Source organism: Aquila chrysaetos, chromosome 24, assembly GCF_900496995.4.
Source record: "Aquila chrysaetos chrysaetos chromosome 24, bAquChr1.4, whole genome shotgun sequence".
In the NCBI taxonomy this organism is placed as follows: Eukaryota; Metazoa; Chordata; class Aves; order Accipitriformes; family Accipitridae; genus Aquila; species Aquila chrysaetos.
In genome coordinates this window covers 4,841,722-4,857,943 of record NC_044027.1, presented here as the reverse complement: position 1 = coordinate 4,857,943, position 16,222 = coordinate 4,841,722, and the positions used below count along the sequence as shown (strand labels likewise).

Below are 16,222 nucleotides of genomic sequence, written 5' to 3'. Positions count from 1 at the left end.
CCAGACCCCTACCCCATCAACTCTGGCCACCCTCTCGTCTTGCAGGCTGACTGCGGTCTTGCAAAGCAGTTGCATGGGTATCAGAGATGCTTTTCACAGGTGCCCAACTAAGAAACTGCGTTTGGCTGTTATAAAAGGCAAAAGGCCATTTTTGCCAGAAGCTTCCAGCAGGACCCCCTTCTGAGGAAGCATAAAAGCAGTCCTACCCCTTTTTCTAAATACTTCCAAATCTCAATGACAAAGCTTTGTAACCTAAATTCCCTCAGATACAGCTTTATCATACATACAAGAAACTAAATCCCTGCTCCAGATACCTATTTTGTGATTTCCTTACCCACCAGCACTGAAGACATCTATTGTTTAAGCAGCTTTCCTGCACTGCAGAGCCTTGACAACTAGCCACCAACTGAAGCACCTTAGCCTTCACCATCAACTCACTGCTTTCATTAATGCTTTCATTTAATTGTCATTGTGAATTTCTCTGGGCACATGTCCAGTCCATATTTACTGTTTTTAATTTAGAAAATGCATCTAATCATCATCAGTAAAATAAATCAAGATATAGGAATAAGATCTAAGAGAAAACCCTTCAACTTTAAAGTTATTTCAAAGTTGTTCTTGATGTGTTGCACACCTTCAGATGCTGTACTCTGGAGAAGGCAGGGGTTGGTGGGGTGGACACCACACAGACTCTTTTCTGTCACCTCTGCCTTTCCACCCTCCTCCCACAGCATCAGGTCCCTTTAATTTGCCAATCTTCAACTTTCCATGAAGTGTCAGGAAGACAAAATTTCATATTCCCTATTTCCAAACCCTTGAAGTTATTTTTAAAGGAGTATAGAAAGACAAAGTTAACTATAATTAAATACCATGCCTGCTGTGGAGAACTTATTGCAACATCCTCCCTGCCCCGGGGAAGCAGGGAAACCGCAGGCGAAGGTGCTCCAGAGGAATCGCACACCTCAACAGATGAGCAAAGAAGCCAGTAATCAGGCTTGGCACCAAGGGCAAGAGTTAATTTCACACTTTGCAGAGTGAAAACAGACCACAACAGAGACAGGGTGACACACAGGCAGAAGACAACTGCCTGAATTTCTTCTCTGATACACTAAGGCCACTTTGAAACTCAGTCTGGCTACTTTTTTTAGAAGCTGAATCCCCCAAATCCATTGTTTTGCTGCTGTACTAAGCGGACATGAAGGAGTATGTTTGCTACTATAATAAACCTTTCAGCAGAGCTTGTACATCTCAGAGCCATCTCACAGCCACACCAGGATGCTAAGCAATCACTTAGATTGATCCCACACTACAGAAAACAACAGTTTTGAACATTACCTAGCTTGTCCCAGCTGCTCCCCAAACAATTGTCAGGCTTCTCCTTGCAGGTAAATTTAGCAGCTGTTTCTCATAAAAACCTTGTCACTATAAAAAAAGCATAAGTGTCCTCACATGAAGTCTTTTAACCCAAAGTAAATGTCCAACAAGTTGACAGAGCACCAGAAACAATCAGAAAGCCTCTAAATCATTAAAAGTCCATTTTCGATATCTAACATGCATCATTCACCGCAGCACCCAAGCCCTCGAATAATTCCCAGCTACCTCCTGCTTCCCAGTGCTGCAACTGCGCACACCATGGCCCCCCCAAACTCCCACCCCACTGCCAGTTTGGAAGAGGTGACTACAGGCAAGAGCAGACTATCCTCACGGTCACTGTCCAGCATCTGTAACACCGAGATCAAGGAAAACTGCAGCCGCTGCTTGTACAAACATGGTACAGAGGTCACGATCCACACAGGATCACGTTCAGGGCGAGCATCCACGCGAGGTGTGCATGCAAACTCTTGTAAATCCAGGGATGCTGCAGCAGATTTCACACAGCAAGTTAACGATGCACTGCCATGACTCCCAACATGCTGGGAACACCAACACACTTCCAGAATGAGAACCATTATCATAAACATGCAAAAAGCCTGACTGTAACTCAGCAGCAGGGAGAAAAAGGTTCAGGGATTGGGAATTTTGCTGGGAGAAAGGGATCATTATAGTGTCAACTGACAGACATTTACGACAGTCAAGTTAATGCACACAGAAGCTACGAATGACAGCTGTGACATTGACCATCCTTCAGATACGCGTCTACACACAAAACCACATTTACATGTGAAAAATCACGCTAGCTGATCAGACGTCAAACAGCCTGCCCACTCCACAAATCAGCTGGTATAACAAGCAGTTGTCTTACCGGGGAAAAAAGGTCGCCGTCATCACCACGCATTGTCGGAAAGTGTGGCGGAGCTGTTAGAACAAGAGGCTGATAACACTCGTGGTGTGTATTTTACTCAACTGACCCTCTCAACTTTATCTAAACACCCTACAAGTACATCCATCTTCTAACGTAGACAAGCCTGAAGTAGTCAGAGCAATCTCCCACTCAAAACAAGGGCTCAGAGTATTTAATATATTAAAAGAGAAGAATAAAGTTTGACCCGAGAGCAGATTTACATTTCAGAGGAGCAAATGTATGCACCAGGAAAGCACAAGCTCCACATCAGCAGGTCTCTGCCATTCAGCTCAATGTGCAACAGCAGATTTCTGGTAAGCTTATATGAAGGAAAAATGGATCAAATTTGGACACAAATGGGCAAGTCATATCCCTCTAAATAGTCAGGTCGCGCAGTGACAGTGTCGCTCAGCACTGGACTCAAACCTCCTCCCCCTGTCCTAGTATAAACCAGTTGCTCAGGGAACAGGAACAGCAGCATTTCCAGCAGATAAGCTGAAATGGCAAAAAGCTGCAACTCAAGAAACACACCAGCAAGTGGTTTCCCTCGGGAGATGCCGAAAAAAAGGGGAGGAGAAAAAACTAACAAAGGTCTAAGAGCTTCAAAACAGCACAAATTACATAGCATGGTACTTTAAATGCTGAAGCAAATGACTGAGCCCTCCATCTGCTTGTGCAGCCCCCAGTGCAGCAGGTCTGAGCCCTAAACCCCACCAGCCACTGCCAATTTGAGAACCACAGCAGAGGACTATTACTGCAAGCCATGAAAATTACTGAGGAAGGCCAAGCATGCACAGAGCCAGAGAAGCGAGAGGATGCCTTGCCGAACACCTGGCTGCACATCTGCCCCAGTAAATTCATCCAGGAGCAATCCGCACTGTGAGAACCTAAACACGTCCTGGCTTCAGAGTCAGCAGTCTCTGCTAGCACCCTGACCCAGAGTCCTCTTCCAAACACATCACATTTTCCCAGTTTCACCAGTCTGCAGCTACCGACAGTAACCAGCAGCATCCACAACCCCGCAGCCTGCAGCAGTCCAAGCCCTGGGGGACATGCCACCAGCTGGGAGGGAGTACCCAGCCCTGGAAACACCCGCTCCAGACAGATTCCTCTCCTCTCCCAGCCCGCCGGCCCCTGACACTCCTCGCCTTGGAGCATGGGAGCCTGAGGGGCTCTGCCGCCAGCCCCCTCCAGCACAGCCTCCCCACACCCTTGGTCCCACAGGCAGCACCAAACCCCCAGGGCTCTCCCAGCCCATCCTCACCCCCCCGACACGTGTGATGGATGTGCGCCCACATCCATCACAGCCTGCTGTAATGTCTCATCCCATCCCCTTGGCCCTCAATTCCCATCCAATGCGCCTCCTCCTTTGGCCCACGCTGGCCCAGACTCCCAGGGGACTGGCCTCCTCAGTCCCTCCATACTCACAGCGCTGCAGCCCACATCCGTGTCCCCCAGGGCTCCAGCCCACACCACCGAGCCCCAGAGCCCTCCAACATCCCCTTATCCCACAGCCCTCTCACCCACACGCTCCACCCCAAGAGCACACCCAAACCCCTTCTGCTGCCTCCCTGCCCTACAACCCCTATCTCATTTCCCCCAGCCCACATCCCCAGCCCCTTGTCCCACAACCCAGCTCACGCCTTCTAGCTCCACACCCCTACAGACCCCCACGCCTCCTGCCTTCTCCACCCCCAGCCCCCATCCACACAACCCCACAGCTCCGTGCTCCCTATCCACCCCACAGTCCTACAACACCCCAAAAGCCCACACCTCCTACCTCACCCACAGCCCTACAGCCCCCCCAAGCCCCACAGACCCCATCTCCTGCTGTATGGCCCTACAGGTCCCCCAGCCCCATACGCACCACCCCCTACCCTGTGACCCTGAATCTCCCCAGTCCATACACCCTTATTCCAGCTCCACGGCACCACAGCACCCCATCCCCATACACCCCCCCCCCCCAAACTCTAAATCCCCACAGACCCCACCTCCTGGGATCCAACCACATTCTCCCTACCTTCCCCACCTCCTGCCTCATAGCCCTGCAGCCTTCTCTGTCCCCCCACCCTATATATGCCCCTCCTGCCCCACAACCCACCAGCCCCCCAAGCCCATACAGCCTCCCCCTCACCCAACAGGCCCACAGCCCCCTCCCCAGACCCCCTCCCTCCTCCTCCCCGGCCCTACAGCCCCTCCCCACCCCCGAGCCCCACTCCCACAACCCCACACCCTCAGGCCGCGCTCACCTGAGGAGACTGGACAGCGGGTGCCCCACACCGCCGCTCCCGCTGCCTCCTCCGCCGCCGCCTCCCCCCCCGGAGCCGCCTCCTCCGCCTCCTCCTCCCCCCCCGGAGCCACCGAAGCCGGAGCTGAGGCGTTTCCCCGATAACAGCTTCTCCACGGCGGGCAGGTTCCCGGTACGGGCGGCCTCCAGCAGCTCCTGCTCCTTCCCCATGGCCCGGCCCGGCCGCCGCCGCCCGCCGCCACCGCCTCCCGCCAAGCCACGCCCCCCCGAGCGGCCTTCCGGGGCGGGGCCTGGGGAGGCGGGGTCAGCGGTGGGGGCGGGGCCTCCCCGCAGGCCCCGCCCCCCCGCTGTGTTCCTCTTTCAATGAACCCTGTACTCCGCCTCGTTTTTTGGCTCGTTTTATTTAATTTTATTCCTTTGAACGCGTGAATAATATAAAGGTGGGATTCCAGCACGTGCTGCAGGGGGAAAGGAGCGGTTTTTGGTCAAATTCCATCTCCCAGATTTCTAACACGCTGGAGGAGCTGGGTGTAAAACACGCACGGGGGTTAGCTCAGGGGTGTATATACAGGAGGATGCATATAAAGGAGGAATGTATATAAAGGAGGAATATCTTTGCTAGGGTTTTTCCTCCTCGGGTTTATTGGGAGGATGAATATTCACAGGTAATTTCGCAGCTATTTTCCCACAGGGAAGTTTTCCTCACAGGGAAACGCGGTGTTTTGCATTGCACGCTGAGAATCAGTCTACACCGGGAAGTGAAATGGTTAGAAGCAGTTATCCACTGTATAACGCTATAAGCTAGCATAAAAAATAATTCAAGTGCGGCCAGATGGTTCGTTTGAACATAATATTAACCGTATCAGCCCTAACAGACAGCTGCTCTCTCCCTCAAAGGGGATTTGTGCAGGTTGACTCAGGCAGTTTTCAATCCCCGTGTTCAGGGAAGCCTGCTACAGGGTGGTTTGCGCTTGAGGGAGGTGAAGGGAGCTCGTCCCGATCCTGTGTTGTGCCACACACAGAGAAGGTGACACGCAGGGGATCACGGCCTCGGCATCCATCTAAAGCACCACCAGCCTCACGCCATGGACCGTTTGTTTGGGCCTCCACATGCAGCATTACCTTCCTGCCGGGGGGCTCGGGACCACCGAACTGCACAGAGGAGGAGGATGTGTAAAGGCACGGCTGGAAATTTCACATATTTAGCACCTTTTGCCAAAGCTATTCCAGGACTTTGCGTGCCAGAATGAATCCTGCAGGCCTATGTTAACATTATCCCACAAAGAAACAAAGCAGTGGGGCGAGGATCCAGAGGCCGAGGAGGGGCTGGGGTGGACGGGGGGACGTGGGCGCCGGGGCTTCCCCACACTGTGCCCCAGCCCGAGCCTCGCTCCCTGCTGCTGGAGCAGGGCCCTGTTAGAAGGAAACATTGGAGAAGATGGAGTGCATGTCAGCCTCTCCAAACCGATCCCTGCTTCCAAGACACAGAACCAGCAGGAAGCCTGCAGTGATACGTCGAGGAGGTCTGGCTTGTTGGTACCTTCGATCTGGGCCCAGGGACTGAGCTGTGGACTCCTGACCTGCCCCACTGCAACACATCTCCTTTTTAACATCCATTTTTTTTCTCTGTTTTCTACACAAAAGACCCCCACAGCCGAAGGGGACCCACCCGGCTCTCGGCCTCCCTCCCTGCTGCAGCCACCAGCCCAGCTCCTCACAGGGCCCTCCCTCACCCCCCGCTCACCGCGGATCTCCCCTCACCCCTGGCCACCCCCGTCCCCCTGCACCGCCACCAGCACGTCCCACCCCAGTTCCCCCAGTGCCCCCTATCTCAGTTCCCCCAGCCCTTGCCACCCCAGTTCCCCCAGTCCCCCCAGCCCTTGCCACCCCAGTTCCCCCAGTCCCCCCAGCCCTTGCCACCCCAGTTCCTCCAGTGCCCCCAGCCCTTCCCACCCGAGTTCCCCCAGTGACCCCAGTGCCCAACACCCCAGTCCCCCCAGCCCTTCCCACCCCAGTCCCCCCTGTTCCCTCAGTGGCCCCAGCCCTTCCCACCCCAGTTCCCCCAGTGCCCCTAGTCCCCCCAGCCCTTCCCACCCCGGTCCCCCCAGTCCCCCCCCAGTTCCCTCAGCCCTTCCCACCCCAGTTCCCCCAGTTCCCCCAGTGCCCCTAGTCCCCCCAGGCCTTCCCACCGCGGTCCCCCCAGTTCCCCCAGTTCCCTCAGCCCTTCCCACCCCGGTCCCCCCAGTGCCGCTAGTCCCCCCAGCTCTTCCCACCCCAGTCCCCCCCAGTCCCCCCAGTCCCCTCAGCCCTTCCCACCCCAGTTCCCCTAGTCCCCCCAGCCCTTCCCACCCCGGTCCCCCCAGTTCCCCCAGTTCCCTCAGCCCTTCCCACCCCAGTTCCCCCAGTCCCCCTAGTTCCCCCAGTCCTTCCCACCCCGGTCCCCCCAGTTCCCTCAGCCCTTCCCACCCCAGTTCCCCCAGTCCCCCCCAGTCTCCCCAGTGCCCCCCGCCCCCCCGCCTCACCCGCAGCCGCAGGCCCGTTGCCGTGGCGACAAGCCCCGCCCCGCCGCCGGAGAGGCGCGTCCCTTCGCGGCAGCCGTAGCGCTGCGTCATCAGGAGGCGACGTCGCTGCGTGAGGCGATGGCGGATCCCGGCGAAGCGGGCCGGGAGGAGCTCGGGGCCGCCGCCGCCGCCGATCAGGAGCCGCCGCCCGCGGCCTCGTCCCCCTCGGGGGATGGAGCGGCGGCGGCGGCGGCGGGGGAGGAGGAGCCGGCGGCCGCGGAGGTGGCGGGCGAGGGCGAGGCGGGAGACGCCGGCGGGGGCGGCGAGCCCAAGGCGGAGGTGCCGGCCGGGGAGGTGAGGCCGGGCCGGGCCGGGCCGGGCCCGCTGCGAGGGGGGGGAGCGGGGCCCGGCCGGGCTGTGGGGCCGCCGAGCCGAGCCCTGCGCTCTCGCCCAGGTGAGGAGCGCGGAGGGGGAGGCGGTGGACGGGGAGGACCCCAGCCTGCAGCCGTCCGCGGCCAAGAAGGTGAAGCTGGAGCTGAAGGAGAGGAAGGAGAAGAAGCACAAAGTGGACGAGGACGAGATCCAGAAGATGCAGTGAGTGCCGGGGCGCCGGGCAGCAGCGCCTGGGGAGGCTGCTGCTCGGGAGGGTTTGCCACTGGAAACTGCAATAATCGTTTATTCGGTTTGTGAGCCCGCGGTTAACGATGTCCGCAGCTCCGTCCCAGATCCCCCTGCTCCCGAACGGGCCCAGCCACTTTGTGTTACAAACCTTGGCACCACTGGGGCCACTTGGCACCGCTTTTCCCTTCCCGGATCGGTTTTGTACTGCAGGAGGCTGGGGATGGTAGAAGGGCTTTGCAGGACTGTTGCAGCGGCCTGAAGAGCTTAAGGCATTTGTTTTTACTTTTGCTGTAAACGATCAATTCTCTCCACCCCAGAATACTGGTCTCTTCCTTTTCTGAAGAACAGCTGAACCGTTATGAGATGTATCGCCGGTCTGCTTTCCCCAAAGCTGCTATTAAACGGGTACGACTTCAATAACGCTTTGCCACAGACGGAGTCTGAGCAGAGTAAGCAGGCTGAGCCTTACTAAGCCTGGCTGTTGTCGCATCTGGGCCTGGCTCTGCGGTGTGCTCCCCTCCAGCTGCATCTTGGCCCCTGTGGCTGAGACCATTGTCTTCAGATCAGCTTATCCCATTATAGTCTACCTCAGTGGCCTCGTGTGGCTTATGCAGTTTAAATAGGAGCTCGTCTTAAATAACAGTGGTCTGGGGGGGCCATAAGGGAAATGTAATTGCTGGTACAGGGTCTGCAGCTGAATGAGGGTAAGCTAAAACCTTGACAGCCACCTTGTGCCCAAAGCTGTAGGACCTAATTCTAAGGCTCAGTTACTGCTGTTCTGTGCGTTTCAGTAGCCCTTGGTTGGTATTTGACAGGCTCAAAGTGCTAAACGTGAGTTAAAATGTTTGACCGCTGCTGCGTGTACCTTGCTTAGCTGACTGTCCTTCTCCACTTGTCCAGCTGATCCAGTCCATCACCGGCACCTCTGTCTCTCAGAATGTGGTTATCGCCATGTCTGGCATTTCCAAGGTCTTCGTTGGGGAGGTGGTGGAAGAAGGTGAGTGGCAAATGTTGAGTAAAAAGTTAAGAATACAGGCCAAACGCATTGCTTACAGCAGAGCAGAAGGACATGGAACAAGACTGGATGCTCTGTGGCTCCTAGTCTTGCTGTCCCACGGGACGCTCGGACCTTCCAGCAGCAGCAGGCGGCTACAGGTGAGAGCTAAGTCAAGAGATGGGTGAAGCATGGTGTTGCCTATAGTCCCCTCTGTTCCCATCAGTACAGAGGTTGGTGACCACCGACCTCCTGTTTTATCCTTTCTAAAGAGGATAACACACGTTCTTGCTCTGTAAGTCGGCCTGTGCGCAGGCTGCAAGAGGGCAGTAAGGGTGTTTTGTTAGTACTGCCGTGGACAAACTCAGCCCAGAGGGAAATGAGTTATTTAAGCCTCTTAACCGGTAAGATTCTTCCTTTATGGGATGAGCAGCAATCTCTTTGGGACAGGGGGTGGGAGGCTGGCCCAGCTGTGCCCCTGCTCTGCTTGGGCTGGAGGAGGAGGTGCTACTGGTTTTGATGCCAACCAGTTCGTATAGACTTGCCACACAAAACATGGCCTATATGTGCCGGGATCACCATTACTGGGGTGATGCAGTTTTGGTGCTGTCTGCAGTGCTGTTGTCTTGCCTGAGGCGGTTTGGGTAAGCAGCTTCACTGCTGTCATTAATTGTTTCATGTTGTTAATTGCTTCAGGTCCTTGGCAGGAGGTGTGAATAATACTTACTGTAAATGATAGAAAAGAAACTGGCCCGTAAGTCCGCTGTAGGCTGCACCTTCCTGTCACTGCTGTATGCTACCACCCCAGAACACCCACCTAGCCTAGGGCTGGCTTTAGGGCAGGCAGTTTAAGATCATAAGTTCTCGTGTGGCTCAAAGCAGCATAGTCCATAGTAGCCGAGTGGTTTAAAAAGCAGTTTATTGTGGTCCAGTATTGATGCCCCTAGGACTGACTTTTTGTCTGGGAGAAGCACACAAAGCAGTTTCATTCTCGTGTATTAACAAAATGTGAGCTGTAAACCCTAAACAAAAGTGTTACCTGTTGCCTTTAAAATAAAGCTTTGACAGTAAGAGACTGGCTAAGCTTACCTGCCCTGCCCTGTGAACTCTTTCATTTGTATTGTTTAGCACTGGATGTCTGTGAGAAGTGGGGAGAGCTGCCACCTCTGCAGCCTAAACACATGCGAGAGGCAGTCAGGAGGCTTAAGTCACGAGGACAGATCCCCAACTCCAAATATAAAAAAATCATCTTCCACTGAAGTGTCCCAAGAGAAGACAGAAGTTAAAACAAGCTCCTGGTTGTGAACCTCACAACAGCTACAGCCGAGCTATGAGACCGAAGCTCCTTCGGGAGCGTTGTGTGTAGACTTAAGTGACTGCAGGCAGGCTTCCTGCCATCACTGCTGGAGTCTGGCATTCATCTGAGCATGGTGCAGAAGTGGGCAGGAGCCAAATCCCTGACCTAGAGCCTTAGGCTCCCTCTGCTTCAACAGAGCAGGGATAAGAACGCTCAAGGTCTTCGGTGTGTTCACCCACCAGGGTCATACTTTCTGCTGGCACAGATGTAGTGGTGTCTCTGTACAGAAGTGTGTCTTTTTTTTTTTGTACATTAAACTTGTTATGGTATTCTCAGTCTTGCTGGGAAATACTAATTGTGTAATGGTGTTTGTGTGATTCAAAGTAGGGGGATCTGTCTCAACCAACCCCGACATGTTCCTAAAGCTTTGCCTTGCCTCGGGCAGGTATTGTTCCATTAGCATAAGCCAGGGAAGGCATGCTGAAAGCTCATGCTTCTGAAGTCATCACTCAGCTGTTCTTCCCAAAGCCAGGTTGATGGAGCTGTCTAGAAAACAGTACAATTAGGAAAGTGAAGTGGGAGGGAAGGGAGGGAGCTAAAAAAAAAAAAAAGCATGAGCCTGTAAGGAGGTTAACAAGTTTAATTTCTTTTCATGGTTCATAGAACCAATAAATGCATGAGTGGAAATATACTGCAACAAAGTTCCAATACTGCCTAAAACTCAAATTCAAGTTCAGACTTGCACATCACCCACCTGTACATACAGTAGTCCCCTGTGAGCACACTTCTAACTAAACATAAAAGATGCTGAGGTCGTGTGCTCTTCCTAGGGTAATGGTGTTGTAGTTACACAAAGGATTAAGATGGCTCTCATCATAACATAGAAAGAGTCCTTAAATAAAAGGCTCTAAAACGTAAACTTTGCTAATCATCATCAGTGGAGATAGAGGAGTTTTTGTCCTCCCATGCATATGCCTCATAGAAAGGACATGGATTTTGTTTTACAGTACTTTTTCCTGGTACTTCAAAACAAACAATGGAAGTGCTTTAATTCTTAAACAAAACCAGTTGACTTAAGTGGCTGGAGTAAGAAATTTGCTGTAAACAACCTGGCCCCAGCTCTGTTCAGTCTGCACGTGTGGGAGGGAACAGTAAGGAGTTGTGTAACACAGCAAGTAGGCACCACCTCTGAGAAAACCCTTTACACCTTACTCATTTCCCAAGCTGGCTGGAGGTGAAGCTGGACACATACTCAAACAAAAAGTAATGAAAATTTGAAAGCGAAGAAAGAAACCTCCCATTTTCAAGCAATTAGTGAATAAAAAGAATACCATTGCATTCCACCTAAGGCAAGCATTCTTGTATTTCTTGCTTCACACAGGAAGAGGGAGCAAGCACAGAAGCACAAAGGTTTGACAAAGCAAAGTTCAACTTTTGCTTGTGTAGGCTTTGTGCAGTTCGTAATGGTACTTACAGTGAGCTGTTCGCATATAGGTTTGTTTCACAGCAAGCCTAGATATGTAGATGCTTTGTTACCTCCTTTCCCTCTTGCTGTGAGAGCTGCTCATAGCAAGAGTCCTACTTACTATGGAAGGTAACTTGCATTTCAGAACCCCTGCTTTTACTTCTGAATTCTTCTATGCACGAGGCAGTATTGGTGAAGGAAATGCCCACTGACGCTTAAAAAGTTAAAGTGCATTTTCCTCTCAAGAACAGGCCTGACAGGCTGCTCTAGTACATTTTCCATCACAGGCAGCACCACAAATCTGTCCTGTCAAAGGCTGCGTCAAGCAGCGGATGGGTCACTGAATGTGCTCCAGAGAAAACAGCCAGGTTGTCTAACAGGAATGAGGAGGAGTAATCCTCTCCCATGGAGAAAGGAGAACAACTGGCAGAAGTCACAGCATCCAAACATCAGAGCTAGCCCAGGCTAAGTGGGTGGTGAGCATGAAACCTCCTGCAGCTTAGCTCCCATGCTTCTGCCAAAGGCAAGTACTCCTCCTTTTAATTCATTTGTGGCTGCCTGCTTCCAGAGGTTCTAGAAGGAAGGTCAGGCTCTCGCTGCCGCTGTCATACCTGGTTGTAGGCACTGGTCAGTCAGATCTTGGCAGAAATACTGGACTCGGGAAGTACAGCCTGCCCCAAGGCTGTCTGTTCAAACCTAGTGTACAAGGACTAATTCCAATAAATGTTATTCAAAGCTACCTTCAGTCTAATGGAGTCAAACACAGAATTAAGATGATGATCTTAAAAGTGACAGTTGTTTTAATCACCGTCCCTCTCTTGCATACCTTCTTTTTTCAAAGTGAAAGCTAACAACCACAAGGAATTCACTCTTGGCTCCCTGCAAACCACAGACAGCAGTGCCTCCACATCTAGCCTAACACTGTAAATATGTCCCCGTTTCCCCTAGAGCTAAAGAAGAACTAAAATGATCTCAGGAGTGTCTGTCAAGGGGAAGTGTTCAACAGCTCCAGACCTGGGCAAAGGGACAAGTATATAGGAGCACAGTAGGAAAAACAAACTTAACTCCCAACTTAATTACTTTCTTTTGTGTAGTTTCCAGGCCTCAACTCATCATGGCTTGTAAATCAGAGGCTGCTCCTTGCATAGTGAGCAGGATTAAAATCTTGTATTACTTTAGCTAAACTAATTTCAGTGGAGTAATGCTTACATAGAAAAAACCCAGAAAAAATCCATTAAAATTTTGGGGAGTGTGTTCAGCTAAGAAACACAGTAAGAGTTACCTAACCTTTATAGACAAGTGAAGTTTTCATCTGATTAATAAAGGAGCATCGCATATAATCTGTCACTTTTCCTAGCACTTAGTGTGTGGCAATCGCTACCTGTTTTACATGCACTAAGAAGCCTGTGCATCAGAAATGGTACATTTACAGAAACACAAAATGCATCTGAAAATCCAAATCAAAGTTTGAAATCAGATAAAAATCCAACAAACTCTGCACACAGTAAAGATGCTGTGTATAACGGGGAGGGAACGGGTGTTCATCCGTAACACAGAGGGGGCTGAAAGTCACACCCTTCTCTATCAGAGCAACTTCTCCACTGGAACAGCTTCTCCCTTCAGAACTGTCCCTTACGGCTGCTTCTCTCTTCAGCACATCGACCGTGTATTACCCAGACTAGTAGAGCAAAGAAACCACCTTCCAGTTTGTCTTCCGGAGTGAATTTGATTCTTGCAGTTCATAAATGACGTTTCCTTTTTTACTTCTTAAAATTAGTGTTTACTTCTTATTTTACTAGGATTTTCTTTTTTCCCTCCACAATTGTAGATGCTATTTCTTTATAAATTAAGTCAGTCACTGACCACAGAGACTTCTTCCTCTTCAGGGAAGCAGCTCCAGAAAATACAAACTATGCTCAACCCAGCAGCTATTGTTTCATCTCCACCCCATAGTGAGCAGTTAATAGTGCCAGCCTCCACCCAAGGGGGCCTGGTCAGCACTCTTTTCCTGATCCACATACCAACGTCCCTGTTAAAAGACATTTAAGACCGGGCAAGAGCTTAGTGCTGATAAAAAAAATACACGACCGTGTAGGAACAGACAGCTTTTTCCTTGGGCGGCTGGTACTGCCCTCCCTCTCTCCACTGGTGAAACTCTGGCATACAATGGTTTGAGGACAGTGTGCATCCCAAACAAAATGCACAGGTCATCTCATCCTGTGACTTTAACCAACTTCCTTCACCCCTGTTCTTTGACAGTAAATTTAACAAAGTTTAAACAGTCCTTTGTAATGGAATAAATTAATGCCTTTGTGTTTCTGCATCAATAAAGCCAAACATTGCGGGATTAAGTAAGAATAAACTAGACTAAGTCTAATACACTACCAATTCTGTCTTGACACAACAAATTATTGGTGAAAAAAGGAGTCTGAAGGAATTTCTTTACTATCCTGACCCTGTTCTTGAGGGGGGGAAATCCCTTCTGCATCTCCCACACCCACTGACCTCCTACGTTTCTGTTTGTCATGCGATAGTACACATGCTTTCACATCAGAGCTCTGAGCAATGTTTTCTGCCATACCTATTCTCTGCCACTCCTGATGTGGTGAAGTAACTACTCTTCTTTTTCTGTGTTCTTTGGCATGCATGACTAGGCAAGAACGCAACGAGGAAGGTTGAAAGAAGCAGAAACCCCAACATAGACCATCTCTAGATGTTACCATGAAAGGTGAAGGCTGAAAGCACACTGTCAACTACCACCCATGGATGAAGGGACATGGGGGTGACCCCCTCAACTTCTGACCTTTTGTTTGTAGGCTGATCACTGCCCTGGTTCAGTGACAGAGGCAGCACCATACTGCCAGGACAGAGGAATGTGGCTGCAAACAGATAACTCCTCCTTGTTCCTTCCCTGTTGCTCAGCCAGGCCTTCCTTCCTTTCCCCCTCTTTCAAGCTCATTTTACAATCACTGTTGGTTTCCATTCTTTGAGGCAATCAGTCTCCAGGAGGTTGACCTGTTTAGCAGCAATATAATCAAACTAGCCGCCTTAGTGCTGGTGGTGGTCTCCACTCCTCCTGAGCAGCTGCAGCCTGCGCCTTCACTGTCAAAGCTGGAAGAGGGGATTGTATTTCCTAATTTCCTGCAGAAGGCGAGCCTTGTCCATGTTGGCTTCTGCAAGGGCTATTTTCATGGTCTGAAGCTCCCTTTGCAACTCTGGCACTTCCTTTAACTACAAGAGACAAACAGAGAAAAAACAAACCAGGGGTTTCCAAAGGTAAGCAGCAGGGCACATCTGACTACACCAATCTGCTCAAAGAAGAAAACCAAACCAGGAGCTTTTGAGATTAATTACACTACATGACACAACCACACAAAGCTCACTGACAACGTGACCCACTTCGATTTGCAGGAGTAAGTCCTTGCCAACTGGTGCCTGCTGACTTCCGTACCTGTCATTAGAGTCAGCTCACACTGCCAGTGATGGGACAAAACAGCTGTTAGACAGCCAAGACATTCCCTTGACATTTCTAGGCATAGGAACAGAACTTGCAGTGGGCAAGGTTTTTTTCCTGCAAAGCGGCTAGCTGATTCTGGCTGCCAATGACTATACAAAGAAAGCAGGAAAAAAAAAAAAAAAAGAAAAAAAAATTGGTCTCCAAGCTGCATTCCTCTTTTATAACGGGTCCTGATACACCTATAATGATTTGTTAAAATTAAGATGATAGCTGGAACAGGAAGCAGATGCCTGGCATTCCTATTTCTTCTCTCCATGCACAAAGTTAATTCTGTCCTCAAACAATGCCAGTGAGATCCCACTGCAGTTTCACGGCACAGGACAGTTTTTTTCCTTGGGCTCTCAGAAATATTTTTACCGAAGAATTTAGCCTTTGCATTTGTTCCTATTAAGTTCATCCTATTAACATCAGAAAATGTTAACACAGAAGCTAAGCTACTGTGATGCTTATATGCTCCAGTTCTGGTCAGGGCCCTGTTTCACAAGAGGCTATGAATGGGAAGAAGGGAAAGTCTCTGCACTAAATGGAAAAGAGAAATATGAGAAATGAAGTGACGTGTCACCAGCCCAGTTCCGTATCTAGTCAGCCACACTGCTCCCTTATGTATTCTTCCATAGCAAGTGATCAATTTATCAAGTAGACCTGGCATCAAACAGGAAGTATAATTAGAGAACACTACATATTTAAAAATAAACCAGTCATCTGAATTCCAGACTTATGGATCAAAATGGAAAGAAAGTTCAAACTGAATAGCAGCTTTAAGCAACCTGAAACTCCCTGGCTGTAAGACTTACTCTGCTCTGATAAAACATCCCTCTCTTTGTGGGAACCTCCTGATTTCTGTTTTTCTAAGACAGAACTGGACACAGTAGGAAGATGGAGCAATCAGGGAAAAAAAAAAAAAACCTAAACCAAAAAAACCCAAACCCAGATTTCTGAAAGGGAACAAGAGAGTTTATGCTGGGCAGGGTATCCTTACTTCTCAGAATGCCTGTAAAAGCAGCTACAGGCTGCTTTTTGTGGGCACTCCCTATCTGCAACACACCACACCTACCAGTAACTGCAAACACACGAAGACAAAAGACTTAATTTTCCAGCCTACTGCCAGCTATCTAGGTGTCCAGACAGCAACAGGCAGCAGTGACTCACCTGCAGCCCATGTGTTCCTGCTGCTGGGGCTGCCAAGACACACTCCACTGGGGCCTTCTGTTCCTGAAGAACTGACACAGGTTTTTCCTGTTTCGGTGAGCCCTTCCCTTGCGGAGCTGGAAAGAAGCATGGAAAACATTCAGGTGTGG

General features: G+C 50.7%; 3 protein-coding genes and 1 long non-coding RNA gene across 12 annotated transcripts in view; 1 reads left to right on the top strand and 3 right to left on the bottom strand.

The window, feature by feature from the left end:
* The window catches only part of ANKS1A (ankyrin repeat and sterile alpha motif domain containing 1A), a 111,476-nt gene extending 106,681 nt beyond the window's left edge, over positions 1–4,795 (bottom strand). For all 8 annotated transcript variants that reach the window (XM_029999474.2, XM_041119664.1, XM_029999475.2 and 5 more), the window contains exon 1: positions 4,531–4,795. In XM_029999474.2, the coding sequence (XP_029855334.1) occupies positions 4,531–4,739 (209 nt within the window). In that variant the 5' untranslated portion in view covers positions 4,740–4,795. The remainder of the gene's footprint in view (positions 1–4,530) is intronic.
* A 116-nt stretch (positions 4,796–4,911) lies between these two features.
* LOC115334849 lies at positions 4,912–6,249 on the bottom strand. The gene is made up of 2 exons (XR_003921272.2): positions 6,044–6,249; positions 4,912–5,942 (listed from the first exon to the last, which is right to left on the bottom strand). It is a non-coding gene; the product is annotated as an uncharacterized LOC115334849 (long non-coding RNA).
* Positions 6,250–7,129: 880 nt separating this feature from the next.
* TAF11 (TATA-box binding protein associated factor 11) lies at positions 7,130–10,297 on the top strand. The gene is made up of 5 exons (XM_029999550.2): positions 7,130–7,384; positions 7,485–7,624; positions 7,969–8,056; positions 8,552–8,648; positions 9,774–10,297. The coding sequence occupies exons 1-5, from the start codon at positions 7,169–7,171 to the stop codon at positions 9,902–9,904; spliced, it is 672 nt and encodes a 223-aa protein (XP_029855410.1). The 5' UTR covers positions 7,130–7,168; the 3' UTR covers positions 9,905–10,297.
* Positions 10,298–10,567: 270 nt separating this feature from the next.
* UHRF1BP1 (UHRF1 binding protein 1) overlaps positions 10,568–16,222 on the bottom strand; it is a 35,545-nt gene continuing 29,890 nt past the window's right edge. For both annotated transcript variants that reach the window (XM_029999467.2, XM_041119660.1), the window contains exons 20-21: positions 16,074–16,189; positions 10,568–14,638 (exon numbers count right to left, since the gene is read on the bottom strand). In XM_029999467.2, the coding sequence (XP_029855327.1) occupies positions 14,513–14,638; positions 16,074–16,189 (242 nt within the window). In that variant the 3' untranslated portion in view covers positions 10,568–14,512. The remainder of the gene's footprint in view (positions 14,639–16,073; positions 16,190–16,222) is intronic.